The following is a 19,120-nucleotide window of genomic DNA, read 5'->3' as shown; positions in this document are numbered from 1 at the left end:
GACGACGAAATTAAATAAGTTGTGGAAGTTGTACAATACCTTTTCGCACGATTTTATATTCGCTGAATCATTAGTTATATTGTCGTGCGAAATTTTGCGCATTTGTTCTCACTCTATGCACAAAAGAGCTAAGCTGCTTTGCTTTTCTTAGCTTATGATAGATTTAAGAAAAGTTTTTACCCATTATAAACAAGAAAGGCTTCTCTCACCTCAACAATTTGTTGCTGTCGCACATAGAAGCATGCGAGGTGCTACATCCGAGTTTTGCAAATTATGTTTTCGCAGGAACGAAGATAGGCTTTCCATTAAACCAGAAACAATGATTATGTCCTTCACGGGTACGCTACCGGATATAATTGTCTTCAATACACGGTATTTCGGCGATCGATCTAGCCGCCATTTTCAGGTGCCATCGCTGAGACACAATCACGTCAGAAGTGAATAAACATCAGAGACGCAAGCTCCTTTATACCCCGGGTCCAGGCTACTGCGCCTGCGCTAGAAGCGGAAGAGCTGTCTCCTGCGAAGCAAACAATTGCAGCGCCGCCGGCGGTGGAAACTGGTGAAAGTGATAAATCGCAGATTAAAATGTGGCGGTCGAAAACCAGACCGTTGTGGTTTTAATCAGATAAAACAGGGTTCCGTATCTGATAATAATATCATCGGATAACCGTATTTCGATGGATTCCTTGAGTATACAATCCCAGTAGCCGCCGTTTCGATGTTCATTCGGTTCCGGCGTCAATGTGTCTCAGCGATCGCACCTGAAGATGGCGGCCAGATGGATCGCCGAAATATCGTGTATTGAAGACGATTATAACCGGCAGCATACCTGTGAATCACATAATCATATAACACACCGGGAAAATCTACGGGATTAGATAAGAAACCTCTACGGGGAGGAGCTGATCATTCTTCTTAAGAAGTTTGATAAAGTTCGCAAGAAGAAAAGGAAGTTGCTGAGTTCACTTGTATCTTTTATTGAGATACCGTAATGAAGGTGGTGTTCCAAAATTTGCTAAATTTTCTCACTTTATTGATACTAGAATGGCAAAAAGGATCAAGAAACGTACTAGTGTGACGTTAGTACGGGAGAGAATTCGTTTCACATGTCAACAGGTGGATCTAATATCCAAAGAATTGTATTTCTTGCATTTAGAACTTTCTTCTCGTCTGTCTCCCGCATCCTGGAAGTGAGTTGATGAAGCTTCGTGGGCCTATTCGGATTCTACGCAGAAGAACACTATTAAGAAACAATCTTCGAAATTTTTTCGACTTCGCCAACAACCATCCACATCCGATGACATTACTAGTTTTCGGACTGTTATTAATTTAACTGACAGGTAACAGGATGCTGCTACTTTGTCGGTTTTGGAGAAAGGTATGAACTTTCTTCCTACACCTGCCTACTATTGATTTTATTAGTGCTATTGACCAGGCCGTTGTTCGCTTTCCTGAAGATGTATCACAGGAAATTAGATAGGAAGTTTCTCATCATCTTCGTCGTGCACCGCCACCGCAGAGTAACATTTCTTCCAGTGAAAGGAAGGCCATTCGGTCATTGAGGGAAGATAATGATCTTTTAGTTCTTCCTGCTGGTAAAGTTAGTGCCACTGTTCTCTAACATGGAAATAAAGGGTTTCTGGATCCATGTCTACTTAATGTATTTTCTTCCTCTACATGTGAGGAATGTCTCCTGAAAGTCTCACCATATCATTTTATTACACTCTGTATGTTCTGTTCCGCTATGTTAGTTTGCTTACAAATCATATTTCATTAACAGTTGTCACGTCGTGTTGTTTTCAATTCATGGTTCAAATGTAATATTTTTAGCGAATCAGTACGAGAGTCACATCTTGCTCACAGGTTAAATAAATAACGTGACAGCAGCTTTTCACACTTACCCAGTATATCTGACTGCGGCAACCACTTGGACACTTTTAAGTTCTCTGGCTTCCCCGGGAGGTCTTCGATTTCCCACTTCCACAGAACTCTCTGCTTGAGCTGGGAGAAGGCTGTCAGAAAGGCCGCCCGCTTCTCGTCAGGCATTTGAGAGCTTTTGATGTTGGACCCCAGGCTGAACAATATCGCACCATCCGTTGCACTATCAAGAAATTCTTGTAAATTCTGAAAATTAAACGTTATTTTACTTCAGTTGTTTTGTTATATAATATCTAGAGTGTAAGTATTTAGTCATTCAGTAACACCTAAGGTTTAATTACGTTGTAATTAGTTACATGTATACCACATAGCATTGTCTTAAGGGAACCAGTAAGTGAAACTCCGTCGTAATATGGAATTTTTTTTAATTGTGTTGAGTTATACTCCAGTTCTCCCTGAACGAGAATGTGTATGATTATTGTTATTTTGACTTACAGTGATAGGAAAGAGAGAGCATTTTCTAAACTACGGTACTCTCCCTTCTGTCACTTAAGCTGTTTTTCTCCCGGGTGCAGTGTACTATCTCTGTCTTTTACTGTATTTATTGTTTGACAACTGCTCTTAAAGTGGTCACCCTAGTGCTACACAGGAGTGGGTAACAGTTGAACACCAAATAAGCGTTCTGTTTATGTTTTACTCGTCGTAATAGTTTGAAGGAGACGCTTGTTTTCTAGTAATCATATTGTGTTTATACTCATGTTTTATCTCTATAGATCGTAAACATGCGAAGTATAATATGCAGAAACAGTAACATTTTAGAAGAAATGAGAAAAACTGAACAGTCTTATTTCACAGAACTGCTAAAAATGACAAACTCTGACATTCTCGTTGTCCAAAGGAGACTGAGATACAGCGCAAGTATCAGACAGTTGGTACAACTGGCGATGTACAGTACATGGACACAATCACCTTTTATCAATGTCGATAGCAAAGTGTTATAAAACCTATCTCTTGGGAAGTAGCTAGCTCAGTGTTACTTGCTGAATGCATCTATGCCTAAATTCAAAATTTCAATGAAAGTTTCACAAAATGTGCATGCAGTACTTTCCCAAAACAGTATTTGTGGGCTTCAAAACCCTAAAAACTGGTGTCATGGATGCAGCGCTTATTTTAAATAGCGGGTCTCCCAGCAAGCTGAAACTTTTAAGTGATGTGGGTATCGAACATGTAGAGAAAGTAAAGAAAACACTTCTGTCAATTGACCTGGTGAGGGTCAGTTCCCTACGGATGAAAAAAATGTCAGATTTCCAAGAGGGTCTGCAGACATAAGCTGGAGTATGCAGAAACCCACAACGATGACAGCTATGAATCTGGTGAGTTATAACTTTTTATGTAGGGTGAACATATCGTCTCAAAAACTTAAATGTATTTACCTAAAAATAAGAAATTATTAGCTTCATGTACTATTTTTTCTGAAGCTACTACATATCAATTAGTGAAACTTGGTACAGACCTTTATTACATCACTTTCATTCAATTGTACTGTTATTACAGCAATCAAGTAACATGAGTGACAAAAATTTCAATATAATTTCTTTTTAAATGCCAATGTTTTAGGTCACTAACTTTTCTGTGAATTTCTGCTGTAATAATGATGCTACTATCGTGTAAGTAACATACTTTGAAGAAGATATGACAGCTTATGACCTTTCTAATTTGGTTTGATTTGAATAAGCAGTTTTTGAGAAATGTACTAACGATGGCACTGTCAGCCATAGGAAATTCACTCACGACGGGGTTCCCTTAAATAGGAGAGGTGTGTAACTAATTCGGAACAAAACAGAATGTCATACGATTACAATATTACAAGAAACAATTTCAGCTGGCCATCTCGTTTATCTAGCAACACTTCTAACATGTACCAAAAGTCACCAAAAACAAAATGTTGGACAAAATCATGTGTTTTCGGCAAATTATATGCTCAGAAGATTTGCTGAGTAAAGATACATCTTATCGAGACTTCTCGTAAACTGTTCATCCTTGTATTGGGAGACATATTCAGATCAACAGACTGGATTAACAGAGGAACAAAAATCAGTGGCTCATATCTAAATAAAAGGCTCATATCTGAACCATCTGCTCTATGCCGATGATATTCTGCTCGAAAGTGAGTATTTGAAAGGACTACAGAATACATACTATAACTAAATCTTATCTCCGCAGGGACTGGATTGGAATTGAACAACAGTAAACCAAAAATTCTGTGCCCAGAAAAGTAACCACTTTTAGTAGGAAACCAGTGTATAAAAGCTGTTGATGAATACATCTGCCTTGGACGCAAGACTAAACTGTGGAGAAACAATCAATACAGAAATTCCTCGCGAAACAGTGACTCGACAGCATTATGGAAGATTCATTCAGATAAACAAGTATTCCCAAATAACTTGAAGGCTAAAGTTTGTACCATGTCCGTATTGTCAGTTATGACCAACGCTGTGGAAACTGTGATTCCGATAAATGGAAGAGCTCGTAAACCAAACCGCACACAACAAGCTACAGAGCGCGAGATACTAGGAATCAGCCTAAGGGATAGGATTCTGTCAAAGGACATTAGAGGGAGAACAGAAGTAATAGATGTACTGTAGAGAATTACAGGACTGACGTAACAGTGGGTCGGACACATATCTCAAAAAGGTCACAGCAGGTGGACCGCTATAAATATCCACTGGAAACCATGGCACCGCAAGCCAGTCACTGGAAGACTCCAGAAGAGATGGCTTGATGGCGTGCAGTTGGTGGCAGGAACAGATGGCGCAAAATCGAAGACAATGGGAATATATGGAGGAGCCCTATATCCAGCAGTGGACTGAAATCTGCAAAAAAATGCTTATGATTTTTACACCTCAGTCTTCATTGGTGTCAGCTAAACATACACGTATGTTGCGTTCAAACAATCACTATCATTACTGACAATTCAAGTCGACACAGACGAAGATTAAATAGTAATTTACTGTTTTGAAATTTCATCACAGCAGAGACTGATGCTAGAGAGAAAATATGACAGTGCACTTTGCAGAATATATCTGTTTGGACGCCTTTCTAAAAGAGGGAATGGAATGAACGAGTACCAAAACACGTCATCCTACGGGCACATATTTCCCTATAATTTAATATGTAATCAATCAATTTTGGCGTAACGAATGATCAGCACATTAAAAAGATAGTGACACATAGTAATAACGACGTCGTAGAACCAAGTAAGCAGTTTTATGCTTAGAACAGCGAAGACAACGATCGGATGGGTGACAAAAGAAGTGAACGGGAGAGAAAAATGGCTTAGAGTACTTTTGCTATTCTAAATTGACTTTTCAAACCGAACATTCAAATATAAGTTAACGAAAAGAAAAAAAAAATGTGTATGTTACTAGCCCGGTTTTCTGCAGGGATACGAGGATTTTCGATAAGAAAGCGATTCACAAACTACGGATTACTGAGGAAGTAATGAAAGGATGCCTTTTGAGATTTATTATGAAAGAAAAACGAAAAAAAGGCGAGTGCAAAAGACGTGCCTGGATGACGTAATTACGTTTCTAGGGTAAATCCAAATGGAGCTTGAGCGAACATGTTGCCATTGGAGTCGGTAGTAGACAGACTGAGAGAATGTTTTGTTTATTTTCTAGAGATATGAAAAGCCTCAGATGGGAGATGTTGTCAGAAATCATGCACTGGCAGTATAAGTGTACAGAGTCCAGTCTCATTAATGTGACAACCGCGTACATTTGATATCATTGTACGATAACCACCCACGAACGGCAGGAGACAGTGGATGGTATATAAAGGGTGTCGATGAGACGTGGGAAACAGTGCAGTCACTACTGTAAATCGGAAACAGAGCAGTTTATCATACGTCCAAGACGCCATGGATTTCGGACGAGCTGTGGAGGCATTTCTGAAACTGATCATGTTGGTATGCACGTGGTTCAAGTATCCCTTGCACGACAGAATGGCGCTATCCAAAACCGGCTCCGACACAATTGCGGTGAACCACGGGCCGTAGATGGCAAGGGTTGCAGAGATGGGTACGGGCGAATAGACGTGCAACTGTTGGGCAACTAATCGCCCAGATGAACCAAGGAGCGAGCAACAGTGCCACCTTAATGACCGTTTAACGAATGTTGCTGCGTATAGGCTCCCATAGCAGCGCCTGTTTCATGCACCCACGCTGACTGCTCTTCATCGGCTGAAATTTGCACGCCAATGCAGCCACTGAACATCCACTGAGTGGCGACAGGTGGCATTTTCAGATGTATCGCGTCTTATGCTCCTTCAGCATGAAACGTCTGAGAGGAAACACCCTGCAACAATAGTCGAAAGGGTGCAGGCCGGAGATGGAAGCGTTATGGTTCGGGGAATGTTTTCATGGCATTCCGTGGGACGGTCTTGTCATTCTGGAAGACACATTGGATCGAAACAAATATGTATCTATCATTATGGACCATGTCCACCAGTACACGCATTTTGTTTTCCGTCGGCACAGTGGCATCTACCGTAGGACAATGCAATGTGTCACCCGGCTTGCAGTGTATGTGTGTGGATTCAAGAGTACCAGAATGAGTTTAGCGCACTCCCCTGCTCACCAAACCCGCCGAATTTATACCCCATCGAGAATCTGTGGGACCATCTCGAGCCTATTGCTCGTGCCATGGATCCTCAACCGAGAAACCTAGCGCAGCCGACCAAGACGCTGATGTCGGCGAGGGTCAACATCCACGTAGGTAACTTCTACTTCATTCTTGTTCCTGTATGTCTTGCAGCAGTCCTAGCCGCAGAAGGTGGTTATTCAGGCTTTTGACAGGTGGTTATATTAAAGTGACTGGACAGTGCGTATCACTTAAGATGCCATACTTGGAAGAGTCTAGAGGAGGCCTTTGTCCTCCGATTGATGTCGTATAACTGATGACTATGATTATAAACCAGTTTCAATGTTTTAAAAGCTGCATATTGTGTTATTCGTCTACAGATGTGTATAATTTTTCTGGATTCATTTTGTTTTTCAGGGATTTATTTCGTGGTTGTTATATCTGGCAGTTAAGGTTTCTGTGATTAACGTTAATCAGTTATCTTGCCTTATAAAGACGGCCGTTCATATTTCCATTCATAACTTAGAATATGTATTGATGTTATTACTATTAGCCGTAGTAGCCGAGCGGTCCTAGGTGCTACAGTCTGGAACCGCGGGACCGCTACGGTCGCAGGTTCGAATCCTGCCTCCACATGGGTGTGTGTGATGTCCTTAGGTTAGTTAGGTTTAAATAGTTCTAAGTTCTAGGGGACTGATGACCTCAGACGTTAAGTCTCATAGTGCTCAGAGCCATTTGAACCATTATTGCTATTATTATTATTATCATTGTTATTATTGTTAGTATTTGCTTATGGTCCAAGCTAGGTCTCGCAGAGCCGTTATATTCATTTTCCTTATTTTCCATACGGCTCTCATTCTCTCTGTGTGAGCTGTTTTTCGTTTTTAAGAACCTAGTTCTACTACTCAACTGTTTACGTTATGACTGAACAAATTATTGTCTTCTACTTCCCAAACTTATGCCTGTGCTCACTTGAGGTCCTTTTTAGCTTGTTAGATACATGGCATATTCTTTAATTTTCCTATGTATGTCACAACATTGTTTTTAAGACACACTTTTGGGTGTCTTTGAATATGCCCAGCAAATTTTAATACTGAATTAGAATAGAAACAAGTGAAAATGTGTGCCCAGACCGGGACTCGAACCGGGGATCTCCTGCTTACATGCCAGACGCTATATCCATCCGAGCTACCGAGGGCAGAGGAGAGCACCACTGCAGGGACTACCTCGCGGACGCCTCCCGCGAGACCCACATTCTCACCTTGTATGTCCGTACACTACATTCGTAGTGTCCCACCCCAAAACACTCATTACTCGTGGAAGACATTCTTACCAAGTCCCGTAAGAGTTCGGGTAATATGTGTGCATCCGCAAAGAAGAAGTTGCCAGAACTACATACTTAAAAGGAAATGTGAGGTTAAAGAATTCCCTCCCTAGCCCCGACAAGACGCCTCCTGAGACGCGGAAAGGTAGGAGCAGGCAAAATGCAACAGGGAATAACAATATTAATGTGCTAATAGTAAACTGCAGGAGCGTCTATAGAAAGGTCCCAGAACTGCTCTCATTAATAAACGGTCACAACGCCCATATAGTATTAGGGACAGAAAGTTGGCTGAAACCTGACGTAAACAGTAATTAAATCCTAAACTCAGATTCGAATGTATACCGCAGAGACAGGCTGGACAGTGAAGGGGGAGGCGTGTTTCTAGCGATAAGAAGTGCAATAGTATCGAAGGAAATTGACGGAAATCCAAAATGTGAAATGATTTGGGTGAAGATCATGGTTAAAGCAGGCTCAGATATGGTAATTGGATGTCTCTATAGGCCCCCTGGCACAGCAGCTGTTGTGGCTGAGCACCTGAAGGATGATTTGGAAAACATTTCGAGTAGATTTCCCCACCATGTTATAGTTCTGGGTGGAGATTTTAATTTGCGGGATATAGACTGGGAGACTCAAACGTTCATAACGAGTGTCAGGGGCAAATAATCCAGTGTATTTTTTTTAAGTGCTTTATCTGAAAACTACCTTGAGCAGTTAAACAGAGAACCGACTCGTGGCGATAACATATTAAACATTCTGGTGACAAACAGACCCGAACTATTTGATACAGTTAACGCAGAACAGGGAATCAGCGATCATAAAGCGGTTACGGTATCGATGATTTCAGCCGTAAATAGAAATAATAAAAAAGGTAGGAAGATTTTCCTGTTCAGCAAAACTGACAAAAAGCAGATTACAGAGTACCTGACGGCTCAACACAAAAGTTTTGTCTCAAGTACAGATAGTGTTGAGGATCAGTGGACAAAGTTCAATACCATCGTACAATATGCGTTAGATGAGTATGTGCCAAGCAAGATCGTAAGAGATGGAAAAGAGCCACCGTGGTACAACAACCGAGTTAGAAAACTGCTGCGGAAGCAAAGGGAACTTCACAGCAAACATAAACATAGCCAAAGCCTTGCAGACAAACAAAAATTACGCGAAGCGAAATGTAGTGTGAGGAGGGTTATGCGAGAGACGTTCAATGAATTCGGAAGTAAAGTTATATGTAGTGACTTGCCAGAAAATCCTAAGAAATTTTGGTCGTATGCCAAAACAGTAGGTGGATCAAAACAAAATGTCCAAACACTCTCTGACCAAAATGGTACTGAAACAGAGGATGACAGACTAAAGGCCGAAATACTAAATGTCTTTTTCCAAAGCTGTTGCACAGAGGAAGAGTGCACTGTAGTTCCTTCTCTAGATTGTCGTACAGATGACAGAACGGTAGATATCGAAATAGACGACAGAGGGATAGAGAAACAATTAAAATCGCTCAAAAGAGGAAAGGCCGCTGGACCTGATGGGATACCAGTTCGATTTTACACAGAGTACGCGAAGGACCTTGCCCTCCTTCTTGCAGCTGTGTACCGTAGGTCTCAAGAAGAGCGTCACGTTACAAAGGATTGGAAAACGTCACAGGTCATCCCCGTTTTCAAGAAGTGACGTCGAACAGATGTGCACAACTATAGACCTATATCTCTAACGTTGATCAGTTGTAGAATTTTGGAAACCGTATTATGTTCGAGTATAATGACTTTTCTGGAGACTAGAAAACTACTCTGTAGGAATCAGTATGAGTTTCGAAAAGGACGGTCGTGTGAAACCCAGCTCGCGCTATTCGTCCACGAGACTCAAAGGGCCATAGCCACGGGTTCACAAGTAGATGCCTTGTTTCTTGACTTCCGCAAGGCGTTCGATACAGTTCCCCACAGTCGTTTAATGAACAAAGTAAGAGCATATGGACTATCAGACCAATTGTGTGATTGGATTGAGGAGTTCCTAGATAACAGAACGCAGCATGTCATTCTCAATGGAGAGAAGTCTTCCGAAGTAATAGTGATTTCAGGTGTGCCGCAGGGGAGTGTCATAGGACCGTTGCTATTCACAATATACATAAGTGACCTTTTGCATGACATCGAACGTTCACTGAGGCTTTTTGCAGATGATGCGGTGGTGTATCGAGAGGTTGTAACAATGGAAAATTGTACTGAAATGCAGGAGGATCTGCAGCGAACTGACGCATAGTGCAGGGAATGGCAATTGAATCTCAATGTAGACAAGTGTAATGTGCTGCGAATACACAGAAAGATAGATCCCTTATCATTTCGCTGCAAAATAGCAGGTCAGCAACTGGAAGCAGCTAATTCCATAAATTATCTGGGAGTATGCATTAGCAGTGATTTAAAATGGAATGATCATATAAAATTGATCGTCCGTAGAGCAGATGCCAGACTGAGATTCATTGGAAGAATCCTAAGGAAATGCAATCCGAAAACAAAGGAATTAGGTTACAGTACGCTTGTCCGCCCACTGCTTGAATACTGCTCAGCAGTGTGGGATCCGTAACAGATAGGATTGATAGAAGAGATAGAGAAGATCCAACGGAGAGGGGCGCACTTCGTTACAGGATCATTTAGTAATCGCGAGAGCGTTACGGAGATGATAGATAAACTCCAGTGGAAGATTCTGCAGGAGAGACGCTCAGTAGCTCGGTACTGGCTTTTGTTAAAGTTTTGAGAACATACCTTCACCGAAGAGTCAAGCAGTATATTGCTCCCTCCTACGTATATTTCGCGAAGAGACCATGGGGATGAAATCAGAGAGATTAGAGCCCACACAGAAGCATACCGACAATCCTTTCCACGAACAATACGAGACTTGAATAGAGGGGAGAACTGATAGGGTACCCTCCGCCACACACCGTCAGGTGGCTTGCGGAGTACGGATGTAGATGTAGATATGGTGTCTGTCCTTTCGGACATGTCCGGAAGAACAGACACCACATCCTTATAAGTATATAATTTTAATAGGCCTACTTGTTTTGTAATGTCTGCTACAAGGTTAGATACTTTATGTCTTGTTTTACGGGTTTCCAGTCTGTATCTGTCCACCGTTTCTTCTGGGCCAAGAGATTTCCTCCAAATCCTTCGTTTACCCTTCAGGATATTTTCAAATGGTTCAAATGGCTCTGAGCACAGTACTATGGGCCTTAACTGCTGAGGTCATCAGTCCCCTACAACTTAGAACTACTTAAACCTAACTAACCTAAGGACAGCACACACATCCATGCCCGAGGCAGGATTCGAACCTGCGACCGTTGCGGTCGCGCGGTTCCAGACTGTAGCGCCTAGAACCGCTCGGCCACACTGGCCGGCGGGTGTTTTCAATATCGCCTTTTCTGTTGAGAATTAAAATTTTGCTCACATATTGAGCTTCAAATTTGATCGTCGTTTTAAATGTCTACTGTTCGTGATCCGTGTTTATGCTTATATCGATTCTGGCCGCTCGTTGAAGATCTCTGGTTCATGTTTGTTAGTGAGGGCTTTCTTCGTTTCCTACAGGGGACCAGCCTTGCTGCTCTTTAAGGTGCTGTTACACATACGACCGTATGTTGTATGTTATCTCGCTGGCTGTTCCTGATGTCAACAAGGGTCGCTCGATTATCACGGAGTTCGAGCGCCGTGTTGTGGTTGGCGATCGTCCATCGTGAAGAGCGTACCTACGCCGTTTGAAGAACCAGTGCTTCCCTCTACCTTCGTAGTTTCAAATTAGGTCTACTTAGTCAGCACAGTTACCATTTCTGCTGCCATAATTTCTTATTTCCCCTAGGTGTCGTACAGAAATAAGTCGTTGGCAGCTTGTTTTGCGTATAGTGGTGGTGGTTAGTGTTTAACGTCCCGTCGACAATGAGGTCATTAGAGACGGAGCGCAAGCTCGGGTTAGGGAAGGATTGGGAAGGAAATCGGCCGTGCCCTTTCAAAGGAACCATCCCGGCATTTGCCTGAAACGATTTAGGGAAATCACGGAAAACCTAAATCAGGATGGCTGGAGACGGGATGGAACCGTCGTCCTTCCGAATGTGAGTCCAGTGTGTTTTGCGTATGATTAAGTGTTACATGCTATTCGCAAAAACCACTGTGCCTTTACTGAGCCGTTTTCACTGAAATTTGTTTTGGGTTCTCACCTGTGGCTTTAAACAGCTTTCGCTAATGACCGTTATTTTGGTCTTTGTTTCTAATATGGACCACCTTCCCTGGTAATCGGAACACACCCGCGTCATTCTTAAGACAGTTGTAACAGAGTTCATATTTTGCTCAGTTCCAGTTGTACCGTTACCCGTCTAATTGTAAATTTTGATGCCTTAAATTTGTATATGTACGTGAAAGTTTATGTGTTGGAACTATTACAAAATATTTGTATCTGAAATTATTGTCCGTAAAATTTAAAGCGCCCGTGTGTCTCTTGCCTTACGTTCACTCTGCTTTGAGCAAAGACTCGCCTGCAATCTGTAAAGTATTTCGGTTATGTGATTTTAATGTGTATCCTATGTCTGCTAGAGTCTGAGTTGAAGTAAATTAGTGTGTGATGCCTGGTCTGCGTTGAAGCCGGTAACCTTACTTTGGCTAAAGCATTCATTTTCAGTTCCTTGTAATTCTGTTTCAAAACTTTTAAATAATGTATCTGTTGTCAGTTCCTTTTAAATTACTATGTTAAGCATTGAATTTCTTACTGATTAGAGAAGTGAAAGGCTTGCTCGAATTAAATGTTCTAGAATTTTAAAATTTTCCTAAAATGCTTTTCAATTGTTGGTTGTTACAAAATATTATTTTAAATACTTGCGAATAGCATTTTGAGTTCCTCTGGGGCAAGCACTTAATTGTTGTGACATTTGAGCTCTGCTAAAAACCTAACTTATAACAAAGATATAAAGTGTTTGTATGGTGCACCTAACGCTATAGAACTTCCAGATTCAGGCTCCCTGTCCTTTTACTTTGTGTGTGTAGACATCCACTCTATGTTGTAGATGTCAGTCATTCTGCTGTACACTCTTTTGAGTATCCGAAACGGAACTTTCTGTGCTACCTTTATTAGCCTCATTAGTTCTTTGGTCTCACTGAAATACTTGAAATGTCTAACCCTTTTGACAGCGCATAATTCGGGTTTAACTTAGATATTTTCCATGGGGAAGATGGAAGAGCCTTAGATCGTCGTACCAAGTGTCCTGAGTTCAAATACCAATGATGACAAGTTTTTTACTGTATTATGCGCGATAGTATTATATGAGTCTATTAATATTTCCGCACGTGTGAAGCAGTTGTTGCTGTATTCTACTGTTCCGATTGTTTGTGTTTAGTCTCTAAAATCACAAGTGCAGCAGCTCCTTCATCACGAGGCGTGCCTGTTCTGTCACACATGTCAGACAGAACACCACAGCTATCTATACAAATGTACTCTATAGGTCGGCTACTTTCAAGTAAGGAAGCGATAGCAGACTGCCAAAAGATCATTGCTACCAACTCCGAAAAGTCCTTTTACATGTCAGGAAAATATTCTCCCATATAACAGTTACACGCGTTAACAGTAAAAAGAAACTAAATTGCCATCTTTGGGATTTGAACACAGAGCCTATGGTACGACGACCTCTTGTAGACCAACTCACACACGCGAAATCTACAACACAATCATTCACAGATATGCTTTTCCTGTATGCTTAGTGGTGGTGCTACTTTTAATTAGCGTTTAAGCGTGTTCTATTGGACGATAGCTCGTAGCACGAACTAAATCGGTGTTTTGGTTGATGCACTATCGACATACAACGTTTGGTACTGATCTGAGGGTCTGACATCTGGAGGTTTCGGTGTTAGAACCTCCATTGGTCTTAAATCATTGTGCACATTTAATTAATCGAAACACAGCCCTGGTGACTGTTTCGGAGAATTTCTCTAAAGTAACGACTTACCTCCACGGAGCGCTGTGTAACGCATGCCTCGACAGCAGCGTACCTGGTTGACGAGTGCGACGTAGCCAGAAAAGAGCAAATGGCCGGCGGGCGTCCTGCGCCGAAGTCACCTGGAAAGCTGTGTCTCCCCGTTGCGGCAGCCTACGCTGAAGCCCTCGTCTTTAGAAAAGAAGTACTTTTCTGGAAAACAGGGCCTCAACGTCTGGCTCAGAAGTGGTGTAGCGATTCTCCGCTTTGCAAGGTAGCCGCTTACAATCTGGGCTACTGTGCGTGACCGACATACTGCGCTCGTAATGGCTTTTGCATGATCCGGAGGGCACTGGCAACTATAAATCAGCGACTAATGTTGGGGACTGAACCAGTCATGTCACGAACGGCGAAACAGAGTCAGTCTTCTGCTTAAGTTTTCGACGCCTCAAAGCGATACTATATTCCCCACTGTTCCCGAAGGTGGAGACGACTAACCTTACAAAATCCGTATAAGCAGTACGGCAGTTGATGATTTAGTACAGTGGTGGTTCGCGTTTCGTAGATATCGAATGATGACCACAAAATATTCTCTTCTTCTCCATATGGAATTTACATACTTCACCATTCAAACGCAATTTTTTCATTGGGACCCGAGATCTGCGTAATAGCTAGAAGCTAGTAATTATTTGCCAAAAAAATACAATCTACGATGGTGAGACAAGGAGAACTTACACTGCTTCATTTCGATCCCTGTACCCATTACACATGATTATGTCAATGTCCGTTACAACTACGACATATGTGGCAGGACAGTCGACAACACAGTTTTGTAGGACAAGCGACGAACCAGTAGTTCGTGGTGCTACGAAGGTCCCTGCCCGGGAAATTTCACGTACCTGGTTAACAACATTTTGACTGTACGGAAGGGCGAAATGGTGTAGCAGGAGATAACAGTGATAATATTCAATGACATTTCGAGCCGCCCGGAGTGGACGTGCTGTTCTAGGTGCTACAGTCAGAAGCCGAGCGACCGCTACGGTCGCAGGTTCGAAACCTACCTCGGGCTTGGATGTGTGTGCTGTCCTTAGTTAGGTTAGTTCTAAGTTCTAGGCGACTGATGACCTCAGAAGTTACGTCGCATAGTGCTCAGAGCCATTTGGACATTTCGAGTGAACTGCCGGTTGCCAGTAACTCACTGTCACGTGTTTTCGGCGCACAGTCTTCTGGCCCTTTTCACGTGTATAGCGACGAAAATATACTGAACTTTCTTAGTTTAAGGCTTCGCCGGAGCAAGCGTTGCGTACCTAATTGTTACTGCGCATGCGTTGCTTGGATATTCGCGCGACGCGTGTTGTGGCCAAGCGGTTCTAGGCGTTTCAGTCCGGAACCGCGCTGATGCTACCGTCGCAGGTTCGAATCCTGCCTCGGGCATGGATGTATGTGATGTCCTTAGGATAGTTAGGTTTAAGTAGTTCTACGTCTAGCGGAGTGATGAACTCAGATGTTAAGTTTCATAGGGCTTAGAGCCATTTGAACCATTTGATGTTCGCTCTTCTGCTGAAACTCTGTGCGCTGCTCAGAATTCAGGAGGAGGATGCGGAGGAAGGAGAGATCAGTGTTTAACGTCCCGTCGACAATGAGGTCGTTAGAGACGGAGCACAAGCTCGGATTGGGGAATGATAGAGAAGGAAATCGGCCGTGCACTTTCCAAGGAACTAGCCCAGCATTTTCCTTAAATGATTTAGGGAAGTCACGGAGAACCTAATTCAAAATGACCAGACATGAGTTTGAACCGTCTTATTCCCGAATGCATGCCCGAACTCCCCACCCCCGTGGTGAAAGTTCGTCTCATCGCTATTAGATCGAACGTCTTTAGACGGTAAATTTACAGAATGGCAATGGTGCTGACTTCACAGGGCACAAAGCTTTTATATTACAGGATTCAGCACAGTATTTAACTTAAAACATACGCAGCTATTTATAAGGGCCTCAGACAACCGTATTTCCATTGATTCACTGATAATAATGTATTACCCACCATTTTTCTTTGTTTGTATATTATCATATGACCATCAGAAATACGATTTTCGTTCACATTGGGTTGCTGAGATGGAGGTGATGACTAAGCCGCTGATGCTCCACGATGCACTACTCGACAGTGAGAATCGTTTCCCCTATTATGATTTGCCAAACTCACATGGAATTTTTTAAACGCCCTCCTTGTACAGACATAAGTCTTCTTTGACCTATCCCAGAAGCGCCGAGATCTGTGGTGAACGACTAAAGATCACTTTTACCTTGCGTTTTTCTTTTAGTCTGCCCGTTTACATGGAAAGTTTACCTTTGATATAGCAGAAATGTTTCCGCGAAAATATGCATAGTGCTCATAAATCTATGCTCGAAAATATCGCAGCAGGAAGTTACTGGCTTCCGACATTTCGTCTCGAACAACTTACAGTCCGTGAAAGTTTTAAATTACTCAAGAGTTATCTCGCTTTATAAATTCATAAACAAAACAGTCAAGGACACGCTTTTAATTTTACTGTAATTACATGTTTCGGCTGAATTAGATCATCGTCAATTCTCAAGCCAAAATCTATTTTACAGTTAACTGAAAACTTGATTTAGATTGCTGAGAATCTTGTGGGTTGTATGTTCGTGGTCTGTGTCACATTTTCGTTTATGATGTATCGTCCTGAACCATGTTAGGCATCTTCTAAGGTGCTGCTGGTTTCTGTGAATCTTGCCGACTGACGTTGCGGATGGCCCAGTGTGGCATGAACACTGTCGAACAGCGTCATGATAGAAATTTACACGTGATCGACAGAGATAATCCTTGTCCGAGATAAAACTTGATTATCGACTTGTCGTCTGCTAAAGATAAAACTTGAGTCTGTCAAAAATAAATCTTATTTATCGGGTGTGTAGAGCTACTGTCCGTATACAATTACGTTTTATGAATTTCTTTTTTCAGTCGTAAGTGTAGATAACATTTTGATTTCGGGAAACTTAGCGTCATGACTTTTTAACTTAAGTGCATAATCTGCTACGATTAGTTTCTCTACTTCTCCTTGTGGGCAAAGACTTATATTTCCTTCAGACGTGCACTCTCGCTGCTCTTTGTTGTTGAAATCCAGACAGATAGAGCGTTTATCCTTTACAGATTTGAGGACTTGAGATATTTTCTTTCTTGGTCCGCAAAGGAGTCTAATGTTGCATTTCTCTAAAAACTTAGGGATCTGACCAGTAGATGGCCCTATCTTTCGACTGAATTTACTTAAAACATTAAATTTTTTGCTCTACCAAGAGACGGTAGACCATAATACCTCTACCTGTTCCTAAGAAAGAGAGGTCTTAATAGACGAAAAGACAGACGGACAAAAACCATACAAAAGTATTTATTAACGGACATAATTACGATTAAACAATTTAGGATATTCCTTTACTTGTACTGAGAAACCTTGCTTGTCAAATTTCAAGATAATTGGTAAACGGGAAATATCCTATTGAGTTTGATGAGTGAGTTTGCCAGTATCGAAATACGGGGGCTTTTCGGAAAATAACGTCATATCGGTCTTGGAATGGAAACCATAATGAAAATCAAAAATGTTTTTGCTACACGTGATCCCTACACGTCCGAACTACTTCTCCAAGGAGTCGTCGTTCCGACTTAGGCGTTTGTTGTAGCGTTGTACCAACTTTAAAATAACCCCGTCATAGAAGGCAGTCGCCTGTGCTTTCCGCCACTTCTCTACGCTGGCCTGCAGTTCGTTGCCTGTGCCAGAATGTTGTCTTCATAGCCAGCGCTTGATGTGAACAGAGAGGAACATCAGAGGGAGCCAAGTCCGGGCAATAGGGTGGGCGATCCCAAAATTCACATCGAAAATGGCGCGAGGGCGTCCTCATCGACCTGCAGTGTGCGGCTGAGAGCTGCTCTCAAGAAGGAAACGCATAACAGGTACGTCATTTGCGGTTGCAAGAAATCAGGCGAAAACTCGTTGCGGGCACCCACACTTGGCTGGAGACACTACTCTTCTAAGCATCTTTACGTGCTCACTGTGTGCTCAGAACTGAAGTGAGCGACGAGACGTGATCGACAGACATACAGGCGACACTGTCCAACACATCTGTGCAAAGGTTTATTCGCTTTTTAGTGCCGTTTCCATTTCGCGACCCATCGGGCCTTACTTTCCGAATAGCCCTCGACGGGACACAGATAGCCCTCTCTTTTGACTTCATTGACTCAGAACTATAAACGTTTCACACCGTCAAAGAACTGTAGGCGTCAGTGTCTAACATACATTTCAACTTGATATCTGAAAAAAGTTGTCTTAAAAGTGGAACAGGCACATAGAGGGACAGACAGACAGACATCAAAGTGATCGTTGTTAATGACTGAGGTATTGTCAGTTACCCCTTATTTGCAGATAAGAGGGCATTTAATTTCTTTTACAGTTTTGCTATTTCATATAGATGAAGCGAATCTCACAGTGCTCAGCTCTGCAGTACGTACTGAGTAAGGAGAGAGCGGTAGATTTCCATGCTGCCTAGCAGAGGTGCTCGGCCATCTGGCGCTTTCAGAGCCAGTAGGACGAGGTATCGATGTCTAAATCGCTCGTTACGTTAGCAAAGAAATACATAGGGAAAGTACATTTGAAACGTCCCCTTGGAAAATTATACAAGACTGTGCTTAAACTGACACACAATATTTTTGGCGCAACGCAATCTGACTAACATTAACCTATACCTTTCACAAATCACTTACCTCACAAAAATCTTCGTTACTCAAGCTACTGCAATACAGCGAGCGCCACTACTGCCAGCTAAATAAAAGATTCGAACTACTGAAGGCACTAACTACTGATAGGCATAGTTAGCAAATAAAAGATTTTGATAGAGAACAAACAATGTATTTACCTTACTAGTGTTCAAAAGTCCTAATGTATATAGCAGTTCATGACATCCAGTCTTACAAATTTCAAAACTCCGCCATCTCTCTCCCCACATCCACCACTGCTGGCGGCTCACCTCCAACTGCGCAACGCTACGCGCTGTTAACATCCATCTGCCCAACACTACAATGGCAGACAACAATGCAAACTAGCCACAGACTGCGCACAGCACAGCCAGTGATTTTTCATATAGAGCGCTATGTGGCGTTACCAATAAGAAAACCTAAACAGCCTACTTACACATTCATTCAAGAGCGACTCAAGTGATACTTATTAAAAAAATATTTGCTAACAAAAGTTACCTTCTGGCAAACAGACATTAGGAGGAGTCCACGGATCATAAATACTGTGTTTCAGAGACATTAGGAGGAGTCCACGGATCATAAATACTGTG

The 19,120-nt window shown here is 42.2% G+C and overlaps 1 protein-coding gene across 2 annotated transcripts in view; it reads right to left on the bottom strand.

Moving 5' to 3' along the window:
• The window catches only part of LOC126284322 (UDP-glycosyltransferase UGT5-like), a 76,720-nt gene that overhangs the window by 9,884 nt on the left and 47,716 nt on the right, over positions 1-19,120 (bottom strand). For both annotated transcript variants that reach the window (XM_049983163.1, XM_049983164.1), the window contains exon 4: positions 1,905-2,127. In XM_049983163.1, the coding sequence (XP_049839120.1) occupies positions 1,905-2,127 (223 nt within the window). The remainder of the gene's footprint in view (positions 1-1,904; positions 2,128-19,120) is intronic.

The sequence above is a fragment of the Schistocerca gregaria genome, chromosome 8 (assembly GCF_023897955.1).
Source record: "Schistocerca gregaria isolate iqSchGreg1 chromosome 8, iqSchGreg1.2, whole genome shotgun sequence".
Taxonomy (NCBI): Eukaryota; Metazoa; Arthropoda; class Insecta; order Orthoptera; family Acrididae; genus Schistocerca; species Schistocerca gregaria.
The sequence above is the reverse complement of the archived record's forward strand: the minus strand, read 5'-3'. Positions and strand labels throughout refer to the sequence as shown.